Source organism: Psammomys obesus, unplaced genomic scaffold, assembly GCF_907164565.1.
Source record: "Psammomys obesus unplaced genomic scaffold, mPsaObe1.curated_primary_1811, whole genome shotgun sequence".
NCBI classification, from domain to species: domain Eukaryota; kingdom Metazoa; phylum Chordata; class Mammalia; order Rodentia; family Muridae; genus Psammomys; species Psammomys obesus.
In genome coordinates this window covers 11,403,309-11,420,524 of record NW_026586550.1, presented here as the reverse complement: position 1 = coordinate 11,420,524, position 17,216 = coordinate 11,403,309, and the positions used below count along the sequence as shown (strand labels likewise).

The following is a 17,216-nucleotide window of genomic DNA, read 5'->3' as shown; positions in this document are numbered from 1 at the left end:
CAGGGCTGATAAAACATTACTATACAGCGGTGCTTGTGGAAGAGAAAGGCAGTGTTAAGAGGCCGGATTATAAACTGCTTAAACCCATGGTCCATAAATGCAGTTGAGCTTTGAGAGTTGCCTTTTTGTTCTCTAGTGAGAAAACCAAGGGAAAGTCAGAAGGAGTTTGTAGTTCATTTTTGTTTTAAAGGTTTTTTTGTTTTTTTCTGGAAAGAGAAATATCATAAATATTTTAAGGACATACTTCAGTCAGTCTGTATCTTGGTCAATTAGAGAGAAAAAGATAGAAAAATAAAAAAAAGCAGTGAGAAAGGAGCGAGAGGGTGGGAAGATAGCTATCTTGAAACTCTGTAGACTGTAGGGATCATGACTGTTTCTTATCCTTTCTCTTTTTCTCTAGGAATCTTTACAAGTGTGAAATCGGAACTCAGGAATAGAACATCAGAATATTCTGATGTTTCTGATTCAGAAGACTCTGGACCTGATTGCACTGCACTGGTATGCTTGGGACACCAAGATTTATGTCTCTTCTGATGGGAGGATAAATACCCCCTGGAAGTGAAAGGTTGATGACGGCTTTCCCCAAAGCTTGTGTCTGGCTTGTGTAGCACAGGGTCTCACTGTAGTGTTGCTGCGTGTTCTTCAAGCTGTGCACACATTCATAAGCAGTTTTTTGTTTGGCTCTGGTAAGGGTGGAGGGAGAGCATCTTACTGCTTACACTTAAGTTCTTGTGTGGTTTACATTTCTGAGGGGTTATGTTTTATTTTACCTTTAAGTATGTAACTGTGTTTTGTATTCAGGTAGTAGGTTACTATAGTTACTAGAGATTTTTAGATTTTGATTTGAAATACAGAAATAACTTTGTGATAATTAAGATCTAACTTCTAAACAGATAAACTCTTTGATTAGTGTGTGTACAGCTTTAGTCAATTTCTTTGTTTCCACTGAATTTATTATTTCAGAAAATTAATTTTGCCACTGAAGATTCTGAAAGTTCAGGTGATGAAAAGAAACATAAAATAATATCAAACTTTGAGGAATCTGATATAGTGAGGAACCTCCTTCAGAAGAGCCAGAAGCCATCTAGAAACGAAATTCCAGTTAAAAGGTAGGCCTGCTGGTGGTAGTAGGAGTTTTTCATTGTGATGTAAAAACACTGTTTAGTTTTTAAGTTTACTGAATACTTCATCAGAAAAATACACTTGATTTTCTGGATTACCTGCTCATTAGGGAATGTCCTACCTCGACAAGCATGGAGGAAGAAGCTATCCAGGGCATGCTGTCCATGGCAGGGCTGCACTATCCCACGTGTTTACACAGCACAGACTGCAGTGGTGACAAGGACGCTCTCCAGGATCCCAGCAGCTGCCACAGCAGTCACCCCGAGCTTAGACACTTGTATCGCTGCGATAAACCAGTGGAATTTGGTGAGAAACACAAATACCGATCTCTGAAAAGTAACATGTGACTACCAGCTTAGTGCTGAGATCCTAGTTGAGGTTAGAATGAATATGAATAATGACTGCTTACTGTAAGAAATACTTTTTTGTACAGTCAGTGTAAGATGCAAGCCTAACTTAAGATGGGGGTTGGCAAGGTGGCTCAGTTTGATCTGAGTTTGATCTGATGACCTGAGTTTGATCCCTAGGATCCACATGGTGGAAGGGAAGAACCAGCTCCCACAAGTTGCCCCCTGACCTCCACACACATGCTGTGGCATACATGTACCTACACACAATAATTAACTAAAATGTAATTTAAATGTTCAAACTCATTGTAAGTGACACAGGGCTGAGTATTGTGTTCACAGGTATAATTGACAAATGCTCTTGCAAGGATAATCTTATTTTCCTGTCACCAATTGTAAGAGCTCCCAGAGTGAAAGGAATCTTTGGTGTTCCAAATGGTCTGCAAAACTGGTCCATTTTCCTTTTAGGAGAGGAGAAACAAGTTTTGAATAGTTTGTTTTCTCAAACTCTTTGAAAAGAAAGTATTAGGAAAAGAGCTGACATAGTCAGTAATGCCACCTAGTGTTTCTTCTCTGTGCTTTCAGGAGAAAAAAAAAATTTTTCCCCCCAGAATCTCAGGATTGAGAAAAAGACATGCAGTAGTTGTGTTCAGTCCCACATAATTAGGACCATCTATGTATCAGGACCTTGACCTCCATATTACATGAAAAGGAAATATGATTTGATAAGGTTATTTTAGCTTGCATACACTTTATATAGATATTCAGATTTGTTAGAATTTGAATCTAGGACCACTTGATCCCCAAATCTTTGCATATTGTATAAGAGCAAACTGAAATGTGGAAAGGTTTTCTAGCTTATCTGAAGTTGTATTGGTACTTGGAAGAACTCAAATTTAAATCTGGGTTTGCCTGTCTTTCTCTGCTCCATTTTGCTTTCCTGTACTCTGTTTGGTTCCTTATTGCAGGGAAATATATACCTTTGTCCTAATGTAAAAGATGTCATTTTAGAGACAGATGTATTACATTTGGATTGTATCAACTTCACATGGCCATAGGACTTGACTGTCAGTTTTCTAGCATCCAGCACAAAACCTGTCATACAAAGATAGTTTCAGGAAAATTGAAAGAAATAGCAAGTTTGGTTGTGAGCTGTTAACTGAGTTTTTGTTTGTTTTAAAGAGTGTAGTGAAAAAAGAAGGTATGTGAATAAGTAATTAATATATGTAAATGTACATGTGCTTTCAGTGGTAGGCACTAGGCTAGTTTTGTTTAAGATAAGTTTGTGCAAAGATAATTTAACCAAAACTTCTTTCTAGGATACCATGCCAAGGCTGAAGATCAAGATTTGAGGACTTCTTCCTGGACTAAACAGTTTGATAGAACTTCCAGATTTAATACTCAGGTATATTCCAAAGTGGAAATATGAAGATTTTTAGAATGTTCAGTGTTGTTTTTGCTTTCGTTTTAAAACTTGTTGTAACTGTTTAATTCCTTTCTCTTTTGATGTTGGTCATGACCTCTCAGTTAATATCAAGACTTATCAGTAACATTTTTTTTTTCTTACAAATTGACTCAATTATCATAAGAGTCTGAAAGAGGACTTCTAGTTTTAAAAAAAAAATCAGGAGTGGGCTCTGGATCTTGGAATTTTTCTAGCAGACAAATATAATAGAGATGAACCTTATACAAGCTAAGTTTTTTTAAAAATGTGGGCACTAGGTGGTGGTGGTGCATTTCTTTAATCCCAGCACTCAGGGAGGCAGAGGCAGGTAGATCTCTGTGAGTTCAAGACCAGCTTGGTCTACAGAGTTCCAGGACCATCAAGGCACCTAGGCATTCCTGGGACCTACATGGTAGGAGATAACTCACTCTTGAAGTTGTAAAATAAATTTTCTAAAAAGGTAGTATATTGCATTGAGAACCATGATGAACCAGGGAAACTGGGTCCATTGCTTCTCATTTGTTTTCCTCCCTATTGTAGGATAGTAGGCAGCACCTTTCCTTGTTGATCTTGACTTAATGAACTTCAGCATGTTAGTAGGAACTAATCTTGCAAATGTTTAGGTCTGTTATAGACTAAACTGACCATCATGTAGGCTAAGGGTCAAGTGCTTGTGAGAACACTTGCCACTGAGACTGATGGTCTGAGTTTGATACCCTGGAACCCACACAGTGGAAGGAGAGAACTAACTCCCACAAGTTATCCTTGGCCCCTACACATGCATCCTGATGTTTGGGCAGGCACATGTAATAGAAAAGGAAAACAAACAAGACAAAACAAAAAACCAAAATTGAGTAGTTTATTTCCCCATCTTTGTTGATTTTGCTAATGCAGAAATAGCTTAAATACCTTATTTATCTTTCTTTTCCTTATAGATAGATAGATAAATACCTTATCTATCTTTTCTTTTCTTCTTTAGGACTTAAGTAGAAGCCAGAAATACATCAAAAAGGAAAGCTCTTCAGAAATCAGTCAGAAGGCACAAAGCAGGCATTGTGTGGACAGCAATAACTCAAGCATTCAGAATGGAAAGTACATGCTGAATCCCAGCTTGGTTTCAGGGCCATGCCAGATAAGTAATGGCAGTCTAAGCCCAGAAGGGCCTGTTGGTGAAACATCTTTTTCAGTGCCCCTTCACCCCACCAAGAGACCTGCATCAAATCCACCACCTATCAGCAACCAGGCAACAAAAGGTAACTTTTACACATTTGCAGGTTTAGTATAATTGTAAGTGTGTGTGAAGGCAGTGGTAGTAGGTAGTAGTACACACTCTTAAACCAGTGCTTCTCGACCTTCCTAATGCTGTGACCCTTTAATTCAGTTCCTCATGTTGTGGTGACCCCAACCATAAAATTCTTCTCATTGCTACTTCATTACTAAATTTCGCTTCTGTTTTGAGTTGTAATGTAAGTATCTGTGTTTTCTAATGGTATTAGGCTACCCCTGTGAAAAGGGTTATTTGACCTCCAAAGAAATTGTGACCCAGAGGTTAAGAACCCCAGTGCTCTATAACTTATCTTCTGCATTATGGACCACAGCATGATAGCAATGGGTATGAGAACAATGAGAAAATACTGAAGCCAATCCTAAGGGAAAGGACTGCCTTCCTGAGGCTCAGGAGGAAGTAGATTCTTAAAAAGGATGAGGAGTTTGTTAGGCTGAGTTTAGGGAAGTGACAGAAGAAACAACAGTGACAAGGAGGATGACTTGAGGCACAGAAGGGCAATGGTTCATGGGGAATGAATCATGTTGCAGAAACACAGTTTGGAAGGACACTGGCCTTCTCTTTTTCTGTGTGATAAAGTAGAAGGGTTTTAAAGCATGCAGCTCAAAGATGTGACTGCTTTTGAAATACCCAACAATATTGTTTACTGCGCAGCTCTTTAAGTCTTAAGTCTTCAGGTATTATATGACAGATACACTTTTTATGAGTATTAACAGTGTTGTTGGTGTTTTATAGGTAAACGTCCAAAAAAAGGAATGGCAACAGCCAAACAACGTCTTGGGAAGATCCTTAAATTGAACAGAAATGGCCATGCACGTTTTTTCGTGTGACAGAGCTGCCTTTGCAGTCACTCTTCCCTTTGAAGGCCAGTCTTGGGGTATGGAAGCCTGGAGTTTCTACCATCCCCTGGCTGGAGCAGTTTGTGTGTACAGTAATACTGCCTGAAGAACAGAACGAACCTGATGCTGCATTTTCACTGTGCCACACCCACTCAGCAATAACCCTTTGGACCTGGTGGGGGAGAATAAGAAGGAGGGTAGAACCTTAAAAAGAGACCTTGAACTGGAAAGGGGTCTCTTGTCAGGGCTTGAATTTAATTTGTTGTTGGTAGTGTCTTGATTTATTTTCAGTAGTAGGATAAAGAATTATCAATAATTTATTTAACAGATTTTTTTAAAAGTTAACAGCTTTTAAATTCTTTTCTAAAGCTATTTATTTGGAAGACTTCTGGAGAACTATCTCACTAATTTAGATTTAAGAATGTGAAGGTTTTTAAATTATTTTTGATAGTGTGTGTGTTACGTGTGGAGAAAAGCCACAGTAACAGTAGCTAGTCTGGACTTTTAAATTTGACATTCAGGTTAAAGTCTTAAACAGGGATTTGATGCATTAATTATTTTAAATTAAGATGTATATGAAATCATTTTATTTTATATATTTCATGTGTTTTTTATAAGCTATTAGCTTCGCTTTTGCTAACATCCAAGGTGCATACTGTAATCCAGGTTGATTCCCTTATATCCCATCCCCCCTCTGCACACCCCTCCCCAGTGTTTTGAGATGACCCGAGACTTCTCTTTGCAGGGAAACACCTTCATAGCCAATGTTTAAGAACCACATAGACAAGTCCTCACTTCTCCTTTCTTTTGACATTGTGGTTTGCTTCTACATGTAAAGAAACAGGCTTGTTTCATTTTCATTTCTCCTGATGATATCTGGGTCCCAAAGAGAACAGCTTTAATATCTTTTTCCTGCTTATGGGGAAAGTATAAGTTTGGTTAAAATGTCCTGTTTGTAGTATTTCCAAAAACATTTATAATTACAGAGGGCCTTCTTCAATACTGCTGGTGTTGGAAGAGCCAACATCTACTATAGGTTATATCTTACCATGCTTTTATTATCTAGACATAATTTTTTTAAGAAATACAATTTGATTTAGGATATTCAGATCTGCATAAAAGTCATAATACAATAGGATTATGCTATATTAAGTTGTAAGTAGTAAGCATGTTGGAATAGATTTGTGTGTGTATGTGCTTTTTTATTTTTAATTTTCAGAAGAATTATTTCAATACAGATTTAGCGTAAAATGGGTGCTTTTTGCAGTTTCTTCCATCTGTCTTGGCTAGTAGCATATGGAAGTTAAGTGTCTGGTTGAACTTTAATTAAGATAATAATTTATCTCCTGTATGTACAATTTTTACTAAATACAAGTTTTCAGTTGTTTATATAATTTTTAGTTTCCCCATTTCCCCTTCATGGCATAAAAATAAATTGATATTGGGGGGTGTTAAGGTATCACATTTTACAATTTCCTACAAAAACAATATAGGCAAATAACATGAAGTTTATTTTTATTGAAAAATATGGCTGTATAATGGATTTTGTCTTTTTCACTCAGCAAAGTAGCTAAAACTTTTTCTTCTCCATTAAGCATTAAGTTAAAAGAATTATGTACCATTATCTTTCACAGTTGCATTGAAAATATGTATTTCCAAAGAGAAATATTTTTTATTTTCTCTCTTTTTTAATATGTCATTGGATAAGGACATTACAAATTTACATTTTTGGTCCAGATTGCCTAGATCAAAGTTTCAGTCTTATTTTGGGTGTCATGAAGAAGGATTTTTATGGAATTCTTAGTATCTGTAGACAGCCTCTCTAACCCCTGCCTACACCATGCCATAACTAGTGGAGAGAGGGATGCAGTCAGCTGGTTGTATCTCAGGATGCAAAAATCTGGATTTGTCTGATTGCTTGCCTTTCCACAAGATATCACTGTGATGTCTTAGTTCTCTGTTTTATTGTTAGAACACACATTTTTATTTGGGTTAAGAAATAATGATTATTTCTTTTTTCAGTTACATTACGATGGATTTTTTTAAAAACAATTCTAAATATTTTAGTTGGTTTTTTTTTTTTTGGCCATAAAATTAAAACAATTTACTTTTTATGAATTAAAATTGTGTCCAGTATCTACCCTGTGTCCTTAGTTTGACAAACACTAATTTTGAGTTGCCAGTATATGGAATTTTTAAAGTGACAGTACTGTGGATTCATTTTTAAAAATCATTTTCGTCCATTAACTGACTAAATTACAAAACTTTTAGCCAGTTAATACAGCCACTATGAGAATATCTCTGTATGTTTTTCTAATTGATGAAAAATTCAGCCACACAGCCAGTTATTTTCCTAGTAAAACTTCTAATAAAGTTCCTCAGCTGTGATGTGTTCTTTTATCTTGTAGAAGTGGCAAGACTTTGATGTATGACTACTGCTAGGATCTGGGTTCAACAGTAATAAGCAGTCTCTGTCTTTCATAGTCTCATAAACAGTATACCACAACTTGAGCAAGAAGACAGTGGTGATAGCATTTAGTTACAAGTAAGTTAAATGAGTAAAATTGAAAACTATTTAATACATGCAGCTTTAATTGCAGTAGTGATCCTGTCTTATTTCAAATAAGTGACCTTTAACCTGGGGTCTACTGTACTGTAATTCACAACTTTATATAATATGCTTCCCAGTATTAGTGAATGATTAACAATATAAAACTGGCAGCTTAGTAGTTCAGGATCTTTGGAATAAATTGAAATTCATAAATAAAGTTCATTTTTGAAGCACACAATTGAACTATGTACTGAAATCACAAACTTAGAGGTGACAGGTCCATCTATGTCGCTAAATTCTTAGCTTGAATACTATTTTGTTTTACTAATTCTAATTAACTCCTTTTCAGTGTATTTTACTGTGTTTATTCGTATGAGATCAGCAGGTATTTATCAGACTTCCACTGTGTGCCCAGCACTAGTTAGTAATAGGGGAATCTCAATTTCAGTTTTGCCTGCCTGTGAAGGTGTTTTCTCCAGGATGTTAGCAGTGTTCTTTTCATTTATAAGCAAACTTGAGCAGAAGGTGGCCTATTTGTAAACAAAACAAAACAAAACAAAAGTCCCAATTTCATTAGGTTCAACTGAGATGTACCACTGTAGAAGTGAAAGTGTTTAAAAATAAAAGACCCATGTTCTTTAACATTTTAAGAAAAATTCCACAAGTTAGTCATTTCTGTTGGTAATGTAAGGTTATGGTATAGCTTGGAAAGAAGCAAGAGACTGCATTTTAGTCCATGTTCTTCCACTTACGTCAGCCAAGCAACCCTGAGTCAGTAAATTACTCTCAGTCTTATTTCTAAGTCCTAGTTTCCTTATTTGTAAGTTTGGATAAAACTATTTAGTGATAATCAGTGAAGAACATTCTTCAGCTATTATGTCATACTTAATTATTAAGTTACAATTGGTGATGAGTGTACCTTTAGAAAAAAATTTAAATGAAAACTGCTTCTATTCATCACACTTACTTGATATCAAATATATACCTAGGGTATGCTACCTAAAAACCTGAAAAATTCCTAACAAGGTGCTACATTAGAATCATGTTTTATGCTTGAAATGAAAGAAAAGTGAGCTTATTTGTGGACAAAAGAGAACGTTCATCATCAGGTCATCAATGGTTATTTAGCACAACAGAAAAGCTAGCTTTAGGTTTTTCTTTAGCACTTTTCTGTAGATCTGGCATATCTTCAGGTACTAAAGATAAAATAGGTGGTGAATTTAAAGTGATATAGAAGCTACCCATGGGATTAGGGGAAATATAAGGTGATAAGAAAAAAGCTTCTCAAAGACAGATGTAGTTAGGTACTGTAACAGCCTGGGGAGAGAGGGAAGCCACGAGTAGTGTAGAAAGGAGACTCAACTGAATGAGCTCAAAAATTAGTGTTGTCTTGCTTCAGAAGATGTTCTGCAGTGGTGAAACACTCCCTGAGAGTTGGTGGGAATCATGGTATGGCTTAGTATATATACTGCTGCTAGAAAGAACTGTCATAAGAAATTGTGAGTTTTCATGTGGAGAGACATGAAACTTCATAATGCAAATCTAAATAGCTCTCAAAAATTCACCTTTCCCATTACATATTATACTAATTGCTCCCAATGTAAAAGAGAAGGTCTTGTCTTTCATATGTGTAATGCCCTGGGTTTGATTCCCTAGCACCACAAAGAGATCAAAAGGAGCTAAGGCTTGCAGACTGTTACTGGTATCCTAGACTTTAATTTAATGCAATTTCCAAAAAAAAAAAAAAAAATTATTTTTCTTTTTTGTCTAAGAAAGCTAGTCAATAAGGGTGTAACTCAGATAAGGACAGAAATTTGGCCTAGAGACACCCAGTGGCTTTAGGATCTCTGATACCTTGTTTCCTTACACAGACCCTGTCTTTGACCCTTGCAGCCTCTTGTGGATGCTGTTCTTGAAACTAGACAAAAAGAATTAGCATATTCCCTAATTTGCTGTTGAGCATAATTGCCATTCATTCTGTAGCCTTACTACTAACCCTGCTTTCATGCCAGAGGTGGAATAAATATTTGATACTCTTTCTATAAACATTTTTAAAAGATTTTAATAAAAAAGATAATGCTTATTTCCAAAGCAGCTGGCATATCATCGCTACCACGGCTTTATTCTTCTGTAGTAAGTTTTCCCTCTTTACTGGGGAGAGGCAAATAACTCTCACTGGAAAAATCTGTAGGTCGCCCTTGTCACCTTTGGTACCCTTCTAGTTTAAGTCTTTGTCTTAACTGTGACATTACACTTTTTGTTTAAAACCGTTTAAAAGTTGTATTCAGTGATTCTTCCAACAAATTTACCTGCTCTGCACTATTCATAAATGAAACCCTGGCTACCACGTAGCCCTTGACCTCCAGGTAGTTTACCTATGCAAGACTTGTGACACTCTGGATTCACTTTTCTTCATTACAGAAAACAGTCGTAAATGTAACGTAATCATAAAAGGTTTGTCTTCAAGTTTTTTTTTTTCCAAAATATCAGCTATTTTCCCTCTGTATTTTTTACCAAAACAATTATCGTAAGTGCTAGAATATATGCTGTTTTGCAGGAATAAAATAACCAAGACATATGCTTTGGTGGATTTTGTTTGGTAAGAAATGCCAGCACTAACTATAGAGTTGATTCCTTGCCTAGAATAAATTTTCCCCTCTTAAGATTCATAAGTAACATTTTCTTTTCACAAAGCATGCATATAACTTACACAATATAGTCAGGGACCTGAGGTGTAACTTGCTAAGTGAACCCCAAGGTTATTTTATCTTGCAAAAGAAACCTAAACCAAACTAAGGGCCTTACAGTTTATGGTTAGACTGAATCAAATGCTGTAACCTCAGTTTTTCCAAAAACAGCTCCTGACTGCACAGCGAGTCATGCAGTTGTTAAGTATGAAATAGCACTGATAGGAAATGCATTTGCATCTTTGCAGACTGTATTTCCTTTGGAAAAGACTTTTCTACTTTTAATATAATTAAGCCATAACAGTTTCATGCTGTGGAAAGGATGAAAAGGTTCATTTTAAGAGATTATATAGTATGAACTTTCACATTTATTGTGAAACATCTAACTTTGCCAGTGTTCAGCAGGTTTTCTTTTGGGGTGTTGGAGGGTGGTGCTGGGGAGGGATAGTATTTGTTTTAGGGGTTTTAACTCTGTGAAATTTGAAAACAGGACAGTTGTTGGCTAAGGTACTTACTAGTTTTGTAGTAATGTTTTGCTAGCCTGACTTTCCTTACTGTTTTTTATGTCCATGGTCGCAGTGACTGTTACTCTTGTTTGGGGTGTGTGCAGAGTCGTGTCTCCTCTGTGTGTAGGCAGTCAATATATGCACACGTGTCCTTTGACTACAGAAGCACACGCTGTGACAGTGGAATGGGGTGTGGCTGGGAGTGGGATGCTGAAGCTTTAAGAGCATTTGTTTTTATTCAGAACAGTATTTCCCATCTTTTGCCTGCAGGCAGGGAAAGTGTACAGTATTTATTTTGTTTCTGTTTTACCCTGAATTTGTAAGTCTCTAAGTAGCTTATATTATTATTATAGCGGAAGACAAGTGACTTGCTTAAAGTTGTATTTAGTATTCTTCCTGATTTCTGTATTTTAAAAATATTGAAATTAAAATTGTATTACTTGTTTTTTTAAGCACTCAGTGTATTTTTTGCTTATTTTGTTTAAAAGTGTAAATGTTGAAAGTTGTATAAAAATGTGTCTCTGAAAGAAAAAAAAATCTGAATACTATATCCAATCCTGACTTGCTGTTCCCTTTTTCTGAATCTGAAGACACTGGAATGTGGAAAATTATGTTCTGAAGATTTAAATGCGAAAAATAATGTTTTATTTTATTAGAGGTAGAATGATGGCCAAGAGGGAAGAAAGACTGATTGATTGGCAAGATGAGAATGCAGGATAGATAGATGTGGGTGTTATTATTTATTTTTTCTTTCCCGAGACGAGGTTTCTCTGTGTAGCCTTGGCTGTCCTGGGCTCACTTTGTAGACCAGGCTGGCCTCAAACTCACAGAGATCCACCTCCCTCTGTCTCCCAGAGTTCTGGGATTACAGGTGTGTGGGTGCTTTTCTAGTTCTGTTTTAAAAAGATTTTCTTTCTTTTTAAAGAAGGAGTGAGTTCTTACGAGCATGCACTGTTCGCATCTGGGTGTCTCACCAGCTACCTGCAGTGTTGTAGCAACAGTGTAAAGGACAAAGACTCAACGACCTAAGTATGTAAAGTGCAGATCATGGGAGGGAAGGTGGGTTTTCTTTTTGGACACAGGGCCTGTGAGACAGGTCAGGGATGCTATAAAAAGGTGCTAAGTTCTTGCACTGGAGGGAAGGGAGTAGAGTCAAGAAGGGAGGACCACTTAGTGCTTTCATGGGCAATAGGGAAGGCTCAAGGCAGGATGACTGCAGCTCAGGGACACCAAGGCTGCAGAAATCCTGGGATCCTTGGCACTCTTTCCCCCTGCAGAAAAGAACGAGGCTGGGGCATTGCTGCTGCTCTATAGTGGTTCCCAGTGCTTTCTGCACCTCAACTGTAGGAACTTGCTCATCTATTACAGTGAAATAAAGAACACATCTCATCTTCATAAACATGGCCTGATTTTGTGGAACTAGGAAATAAATTCTGGGAGCTGCTGGTGCTGCACTCCTTCAGATTTAGAAGAACCGGATGCTTTGATACAGGATTTGGATTACAAGTCTTTTATTCATCATGAGTACTCACTATGTACAGAGAATATTTTTATTTTTCCTCGTAGTATCCTAGTGAGGGAGGAACTACCTTATCCCCTGTGCAGGTGAAATCAAGGTACAGAGAAAGTAAGTATCATGTTCAAGTTCACCTACTATTAAGTAGAACCCAGGACTGGGGTGAAGACTCAGTGAGAGGAGAAAGATCTGAGCCAAAAAGATGTGATGATACATCTGTAATATCACAACTTGGGATATAGAGACTGGATCCCTGGGGCAGGCTGTCCAGCTATACTGGCTGAATCAGTGAGTTCCAGTTTCAGCAAGAGACCTTGACTCAACATATAAGGTGGAGAGTGATCCAGGAACACCCCTAATGTTAACCCCTACACATGCTCATATGCACACAGGACTTAAGATTTTAACCAAAAGTCTGTCCAACTTTAAAAGCTTTGCTTCTGAGTTGTTTTTATTGTTTTGAATTATGAAGGAGGAATTAAATGATCTGTGATGTAATAAGTTTGTCTTCCAAAAATTTCTGTGTAGAGTAAAAAAAAAAAAAATTGTTCGTTTTTTTTTTTTTTTTTTTTTTTTTTTAAACCTCATTTCATAGTGTGTCCTCTATAAACACATAATGGATGAGTGGCACTGTTGTTCACAGGACCCCAGTGTATTCTGAAGTTGAGAATTTGAGGATGAACAGAGGCGTTGCCTGATGCATCTCTCCAGTAGACAGCCCATGCCCTGCTGGCTAACATGAGAATCTCTCCACATGGAAGCCTGCTCCTCGATCATTTTTTGTTCTCAGCTCCAGAAGTAGGTCATTCCACACAGTGAAGAAAAAACAAACCAAAGGGCTGTCTTAATGCTGGGACTCCACATTCCAGAGGCTTGTTTTCTCTAATGTCTGAGCTCCCATTGTCCATGTCCAATCTGTCCCCAAGCTCTCTTTTACATGATTTTTTTAAAAAAAGATTTAAGCCAGGCATGATGGCACATGCCTGTAATCCCAGCACTTCAGGAGGCAGAGGTGAGCGGATCTTTGTAAGTTTGAGGTCAGCCTGGTTTACAAAGTGAGTCCAGGACAGCCAAGACTACAGAGAGAAACCCTGCATTGAAAAACAAAAGTATACTTAAGTACGGAGACATCTCTCTGGCCCCAACTTTACACTTTTTAAAAAAGTGCTAATTCTGAAACGTTTAACTTCAAGCTCATTTTATGCTGGAATTTGAATTATATATATATATTTTTTTCTTTTTGGTATTTTGAGACATAGTTTCTCTGTATAACGCTGGCTGTCCTGGAACTCACAGAGATCCATCTACTTCTGCTTCCACCATCGCCCAGCCAGATTTCTCTGTGTAGCCTTGGCTGTCCTGGACTCACTTTGTAGACCAGGCTGGCCTTGAACTCATAGGCACCTGCCTGCCTCTGTCTCCCTGAGTGCTGGGATTACAGGTGTGTGTCACTACTCCCACTAATTTTTTTTTCTATAAATAGTAATATATATCTAAATTCCAAAGTGTTGTGTTTTTTTTTTTTTTAGTGGTGGTGGTTTTAAAAGTAGATTTCACCTGGGCAAATGATTTTATAATAGTAAAAATCAGTGTTTAACTGACGTTTATTCTAGAAGTTCCCTACTGTTGTTCCTTGCACACTTTGTAGTATACCACCTGTTGCACAAGACATTCCTCTAGAATCCAGTGGCACACTTACTTTGTAAGACCTCCAGTTTGTTTTTTGAGACATGGTTTCTGTGTGTAGCTTTGGCTGTCCTGGACTTACTTTGTAGACCAGGCTGGCCTTGAACTTACAGCAATCTGCCTGCCTCTGCTGGGATTACAGGGGTGTGCCACCACACCTGTTGACCTCCAGTTTTCCTAGCCAATTGTAAATAATATAAATTTTACTGTTAACTCTTGTGCATCAGTCCAGCCTCGGCCTTTTTGTTCTGCACAGCCCCTGAGTGACTGATGCACACCAGCATCTATTAAGAAAAGAAGTCAGCATGTGGCTGGCCAAATTCCTTCATATCCTTTTAGAGTCTGAGGCCAGAAACTCTGCTCTTATGAGGTACTCTGAATTACCTCAAATCTACCAAGGTCTTGAGCCTTTGAACACTGGGGTCAGGTGAAAAGCAAGCAGGACTTGTATTTGAGACTTCCTTTTGACCTTGTGAGATTCTTTATCCTAACTGTCGACTCCAAGGCTGAGAGCACAGATTAAGGCCAGAGTACTAGATACTAGCTCTATTACTTTCTAGCTGGCCTTGGGTAAGTTATATGTTATTTGTGGGCCTCCGTTTGATTTCTAGTGACATACTTCTTAATCTCACATACACATGGTAATACCACTATGGAATCAACGTCCCCTAACACCTCATTGGGCTATGGTTTATCTGGGGTACAGATGTTTTACATCCTCTCCTGAGAGGACCTAACCTTTGGCAGGTGTTTTCCGTTGTTTCAGTTCCTGGATTGAAGTATACCACTTGTTAACAGTGGCTTGTTACCTCTGGGTGGTAGTCACTTACACATTCTTACAGCAGATTGTCACCTAGATCCTTATGATGTCACTGCCCTGTCCTGGAATTGGTTTCACCACAGCAGAGTAATGAGGTGAGAAAGGCCCCTTTTGTTCATCACTTAAGCTTTTCCCACACCACACACAAAGCTAAGCATACCAACAAGTGTTAAACTAAAGGTTTAGGCACTGAAAAAAATTAAACTTTAATTTCTCCATTCAATATGATGATTCCTCACAGGCCAAGGGAAAAATAAACCATTTTCAGAAATATTCCATTCCCTGGTCTTGCTTCTATTTCAGGACCTCTCTACTGGTATTTCTCTTCAGCCTAGTATCTGTGAAGGTTCCTTGAAGATGCACTTGGTGCTTTCAAATTTAATAGTTACAGAAGAACTATTTACAATATTGAGAAAGGATGCCAAAGGCATCCTGGGTTTAGTAGTTAAAAAAAAAAAGAGGGGCCTGGGATTAGTAGTTAAAAAGGGGGAGAGGGCTAAAGAAGGAAGGAGTTACCAAAGTGCACAGGAAACTTAGCTTCCAGTATAGTGTGGCCGCATGGAATGTAAACAGTAGGTTGTCCCTTCTGGCTCTCTGAACCTCTACTAGTACTTTCCCGGGCATTCTCCCTGGAAACTGGACATTCACAGACCATGGATGCCAGTCCTTAAAAGCACAGAACAGAGACTGGGCACTGGTGGCACATGCCTTTAATCCCAGCACTCAGGGTGGCAGAGGTGGGTAGGTCTCTCTGTGAGTTCAAGGCCAGCCTGCTCTACAGTAGAGTGAGTTCCAGGGCAGCCAAGATTACACAGAGAAACCCTGTCTCAAAAAAAACAAAACATAACAAAAAAAGGGGCACAGAACAACAGGCTTAAGAAGAGAAAATAACCCAGGTACCCAGACAAAAACTACTCTTAAAATCTCTACTCCTAAAAAAAATTCCCTACTCTTTAAAAAGAAATCCCCATGATGAACTTTCTGGAAAGGCCAAGTTTTTTTTTTTTTTTTTTTTGTATTTGTTGTTGTGGTTGTTTTGTTTTTCGAGACAGGGTTTCTCTGTGAAGCTCTGGCTGTCATGGAACTTGATTTGTAGACCAGGATAGCCTTGAACTCACAAAGATCTGCCTGCTTCTGCCTCCCGAGCACTGGGATTAAAGGCATGCGCCACCACTGCCTGGCTTGGAAAACCAGTTATTATAGAGATGTCACTCCAAGGTACATCCTTCAATAGTGTGCAGCAGTTTCCAAATCTGAGCCATTTAGTAAAAAATAGCAACACCGGAGATGTGGGTTGGAGGGTACAAGTGGTTTTGTACAATCTGTAAACAAGAGGAAGATTTGATACCCCAGAGTCTGGCTCTTTTTCAGTTTCTGTCAATATGAGGCCAACATAAAATGTGATTAATTAATTAATTAATTATTTTTTTGGTGTGTGTGGGGAGTGTCACTGCTTGGATGAGTTTGGCTGGGGATTGTAATAGTTTCAACAAGAGAGATTTCTTTGCAATAGTTTTAGAGATCAAAAGCATGAGATCAAGTATCTGCAGGTATATTAGTTATTTGTTGCTGCAACAAGATACCTAACAAAGCAACCTGAAGAGTTTAATTTTGGCACACTTTTGCAGTTACAGTCAATCATGGCAGGAAGTCACCACTGGCAGAATGTAGATGCAGCTGGTCACACTGCATCTTCGTGTGGAAGCCAAGGGCTGTATAACTTGCTTTCTCCTTTTTATTCAGTCTAGGACCCTAGCCCATAAGAAGGTACTGATCCCTTTTAGGGAGGGTCTTCCATCTTTAGTTAATGTAATCTAGAAAGTCTCTCAATGACAAGCCTAGAGGTTTGTTTCCATGGTAATTCTGAATCCCATCAAATTGACAAAAAACAAACAAACAAACAAAACAACAACAACAAAACACAACCAAAAAACAAAACAACCATCACAGTAGGACTGGAGCTTTGGGTTCCCAACCTTTCTGCTTTGTTTGTAGATGGCCATATTTCTGTGTCTCCACATCATCTTTCCTGTTCATGTCTGTGTCTAAATGTCCTCTTATAAGGATACTTATAAACAACACAGCCTTTACATACACGCCCCTCAGACAAGTCTTAGTATTGTTTATAAATCCATATAAAACATTTCTTACCAGTATATTATCAGTATAGATTCTCCTGACTGTAATCGTGAATACTAAAGGATGGGGCTCTTTGCAGAGCCATTGGCCTGTCTATGGTTCTTATGATGACTATTTTCCCTTTAACCAAGTGAAATTTGGAAGAGACTCTAGGCCACATATTTCAAGGGAAAATCTCCAGGGATTAATTCTCTGGGCCTTACCTGGGTGGTGAGATTATGAGTGGCATACTGCCTTTATTCCTTCCTTAACTGTTTACTGAATATTGGATAAT

The 17,216-nt window shown here is 38.0% G+C and overlaps 1 protein-coding gene across 1 annotated transcript in view; it reads left to right on the top strand.

Moving 5' to 3' along the window:
• The window catches only part of Kdm7a (lysine demethylase 7A), a 48,058-nt gene extending 36,822 nt beyond the window's left edge, over nucleotides 1-11,236 (top strand). The window contains exons 15-20 of the mRNA XM_055602039.1: nucleotides 401-498; nucleotides 964-1,109; nucleotides 1,232-1,428; nucleotides 2,789-2,874; nucleotides 3,893-4,166; nucleotides 4,934-11,236. Coding sequence (XP_055458014.1) covers nucleotides 401-498; nucleotides 964-1,109; nucleotides 1,232-1,428; nucleotides 2,789-2,874; nucleotides 3,893-4,166; nucleotides 4,934-5,028 — 896 coding nt within the window. The 3' untranslated portion in view covers nucleotides 5,029-11,236. The remainder of the gene's footprint in view (nucleotides 1-400; nucleotides 499-963; nucleotides 1,110-1,231; nucleotides 1,429-2,788; nucleotides 2,875-3,892; nucleotides 4,167-4,933) is intronic.
• Nucleotides 11,237-17,216: the final 5,980 nt, after the last annotated feature.